This window comes from Chiloscyllium plagiosum, chromosome 24 (genome assembly GCF_004010195.1).
Source record: "Chiloscyllium plagiosum isolate BGI_BamShark_2017 chromosome 24, ASM401019v2, whole genome shotgun sequence".
NCBI lineage: Eukaryota > Metazoa > Chordata > Chondrichthyes > Orectolobiformes > Hemiscylliidae > Chiloscyllium > Chiloscyllium plagiosum.
Window position 1 is genome coordinate 52,066,228 of NC_057733.1, and position 3,828 is coordinate 52,070,055.

The following is a 3,828-nucleotide window of genomic DNA, read 5'->3' on the forward strand; positions in this document are numbered from 1 at the left end:
AGAGTGGGGGCCGGGTGCGCCGACCTGCTCCTTGCTCCGAGAGCCCGTCATGAAGGAGCAGCCTCCCCAGCCGGGCCGGGCCTGACCTGTGCCTCTGGTACAAACTGTAGTAAGTGTCCGTCTGCTGCTGCTCCCTGGGTGTCGGCGGCTGCTCCTCCTCCAGCTCCAGGTCCCCGTCCATGGAGTCCTGGAAGGAGGTCTGGCTAATCATCGCTAACACCGTCCCGACCCAGAGGCAGATGGAGGAAGCCGTTAGATGGAGCACCAGTCCTTCCGCCCTTCAATAACATTCCGGCTGCCGCCCCTGTCCCGGTACAAACGTTCCTATTAGAGGCTAAGCTGAGGCCTGCACCCATTGCACTGAAATAAATTTCATTAACCTCATGCTCTAAGATCAATGGATAAACTGAACGATCACTTAGACATCAGCTTGCCTCAGTTTAACCACTGACTTGGAATCCGAATACCATATTTTAGTCCACTAAAAGAAAGAACTGTAGATGTTGCAGGTCTGAAACAACACAAATTGTTGGAAAAACCCAGCAGGAAAAAGTTTTGAATCCAGTGACCCTGAAAAAGAGTCATACTGGACTAAATATATTAACTCTGTTTCTTCTCTCCACAGATGATGCTGGACTGCTGATTTTCTCCAGCAATTTCTACATCATTATTTGTCAGCTTGCTCTATCTGGCTGCTGCTGAACTGCCTGTCCACAAATGCTCTTGCTTCACATTTTCTTCAGCTGTTTCAAGTTCAGGTTCTGGAGGTTGATGTTCAACATATGGCTCAGTGGTTAGCACCGCTGCACCACAGCACCAGGGACCTGGGTTCAATCCAGTCTTGGGTGATGTGAGAAACAAAAGCTCACTCACTTCAATAATTTCAGTCCGAGACCAAAAATCTGAAACAGTAGTGCCGTTTTATTTGTACACTTGCAAGTGGGTGCAATGTCTAATGCCAGGTAAGGCAATGACAAATACACATCAAATCCAACAAACGCTCGAAATTTATACAATTTGAATCCCCATATTTTTTCTTATTTCATTGTTTGCCCCCTCCTCCGCTTACGTCACTCATTTCCTTAAGACTGATCCCACAACTTCTGTTTATCCGGCCTTGTCCGTGACAAATGCCTATCTCTGGCCCCCATAAGGTTGTTTGACGTCATCTCACTGCAGGTCACCGCTAGGCATGTCCTTTCTTTATCAGCATTTATTCCTCTCCGGAGGCCACACTGACCTTCATGACCTCTGTAATTAGGGTTTGTTCCTGTGTCCCCATACAAGTGGGAAAACAGATGTTTATACAGGCCTCTCTTCACAGCATTTTATCTAGTGCCTGTATTTCTACCATTGTTTTGTAATCACGTCTCATGCTGACATATCATTTTTAACGGATTATATATTTCCTCATTCTTGCTAAGTCAGCTCTCGGCCGAAATGATCCCAAACTAATGTGAATTCATTTACTCTGTATCAGAACTTATAATTGCAGAAATAACATTAATTCACCTATATCCCACAGGTGACTATCTATGTGGAGTTTACATATTCTCCCTGTGGTTTCCTTGAGGTGCTTTGGTTTCTTCCCACAATCCAACGATGTTTCTAAAATCATGGATAGGATAAATAGTCAAGGCTATTTCCCTGGGGTGGGGTGAGTCCAGAACTAGAGGGTGTAGGTTTAGAGTGAGAGGGGAAAAATCTAAAAGGGACAACTTTTCACACAAAGGGTGGTGCATACATGGAATGAGCTGCCAGAGGAAGTGGTGGAGGTTGGTACAATTACAACATTTAAAAGGCATCTGAATGGGTATTTGAATAGGAAGGGTTTAAAGGGGTATGGGCCAAGGGCTGGCAGGTGGGACCAGATTAATTTAGGATATCTGATCGGCATAGACAAGTCGGATCAAAGGATCTATTTCCATCGTGTACATCTCTATGACTGTATGTGCAGGTTGGGTGAATTAGTCATGCTAAATTGCCCATAGTGTTCAGGGATGTGTAGGTTAGGTGCATTAGTCTGGAGTAAAACAGAGTAATAAGGTAGGGGAATGGGTCTGGGTGTGTTGCAGTTAAATCTCATCCTTATCTAACCGGATGTCCACACATTTACATGATTACTGGTTGAACCTTGCCTATGGGCACTTAGACCTTTAATACAACCCAAGATGAAGTTATCTTACTACAACTTAAGAATCAAACTAGAACATTTCTTTCAAGATCATCACATTTTGTACACTGCACGATTCTTAATTGGATTATGAAGGCAGCTTCCGAACCATTTCAGCTTTTAAAGTGGAGTTGTATGAGAATCCTTGGTCAGCCAAATAATCAAAGAATGCAATGCGGAAATTCACCAATGTTCCTTAGACAGCACCTTCCAAATCATTGACCACTTCCATCTAGAAGGACAAAAGCATCAGATACACAGGAACACCATCACATGCAAATTCCCCTCCAAGCAACTCACCATCCTAATTTGGAAATATGTTGCTGTTCTTTCAATACTGCTGGGTCAAACTCCTGGAATTCCCTCTTTAATTATGTTATGGGTCTACTTAATAGAACTAAACTGCTGCCATTCAAAAAGGCCTCCAGTCCACAGACCAACCCTTTACCATCGTCCTCGAAATTTATATCGTTAAGCCAATTTTGTATACAATTGTCAAGCTCACCCTGAATCCCATGTGATCTAACTTTCCGAATTAGTCTACCATGCGGAACGTTGTCAAAGGCTTTATTAAAGTCCATGTAAACAACCTTTCTGCCCTCATCGTTCTTTTTGTTCTGTGTGTTAGTAACTCCAGTGGCGATGACATACTCTGTAATGGTAAGGATTGGTAACTCAAAATATAAACCTTCATTTTTCTTCAGAAAATCATTTATTATTGCTGAAAAAAAGTCTAATTTTATTGAAAGTTTTTGTCTTGCACTCATCAGGATAATTTGCGAAAAATACACAAATAAAGGGAAGCGAACATTCATACGGAATGAGAGGAAAGCATTGATTGTTTGGCAGTTGGATTCTGATAAGTAGACATGTTGCCATGGAGAATGCAACAGTTAAGGATGGCTGATAGTAAACTGCTAAGCTTTGTTTAAATTTTAAACAGATAGGTTGACTCTGTTTGGTCAAGGCATTGCTGTGAGAATGAACCAGAGAATGGATGAATAGCAAATTTTTGCAATCATGGAATCACATCAGCTGAAAGGATCACCACCACTCTCTAGCACAAGCACACTTTCACTGGTCAAACTTTGGGATACCCACTATAAAGGCCATATGTTTTTATTATTCTGTATTTTCAATAGTGGACCAAAATGGGAAAAGTGGCAGCATCCAAGGATCAGGAGAATCGACATTTTGGGCAACAGCCTTTCATCAGGATTGAAGTCTTTTGCCCGAAATAGTCGATTCTCCTGCTCCTCGGATGCTGCCTGACCTGCTGTGCTTTTCCAGCACCACACTCTCAACTCTAATCTCCAGCATCTGCAGTCCTCAGCAAGACGGCGTTTGTATGGAGCCACAGAAAATGGGGGTGATACTAAATGAGTATTTTGCATCAATATTTACTGTGTAAAAGGATATGGAAGATATAAACTGTACGGAAATAGAGGGTGACATCTTCCAAATTGTCCATATTACAGAGGAGGAAGTGCTGGATGTCTTGAAATGGGTAAAGGTGAATAAATCCCCAGGACCTGATCAGTGTACCCTAGAGCTCTGTGGGAAGCTAGAGAAGTGACTGCTGGGCCTCTTGCTGAGATATTTGTATCATCGATAGTCACAGGTGAGGTGCTGGAAGACTGGAGGTTGTCTAACGT

The 3,828-nt window shown here is 42.9% G+C and overlaps 1 protein-coding gene across 2 annotated transcripts in view; it reads right to left on the reverse strand.

Annotated features, from left to right (window-relative positions):
- c24h17orf75 (chromosome 24 C17orf75 homolog) overlaps positions 1–419 on the reverse strand; it is a 21,823-nt gene extending 21,404 nt beyond the window's left edge. Inside the window, exon 1 of one of the 2 annotated variants that reach the window (XM_043715103.1) lies at positions 25–419. In XM_043715103.1, the coding sequence (XP_043571038.1) occupies positions 25–211 (187 nt within the window). In that variant the 5' untranslated portion in view covers positions 212–419. The remainder of the gene's footprint in view (positions 1–24) is intronic. The other variant, XM_043715104.1, reaches the window with a different exon arrangement.
- Positions 420–3,828: the final 3,409 nt, after the last annotated feature.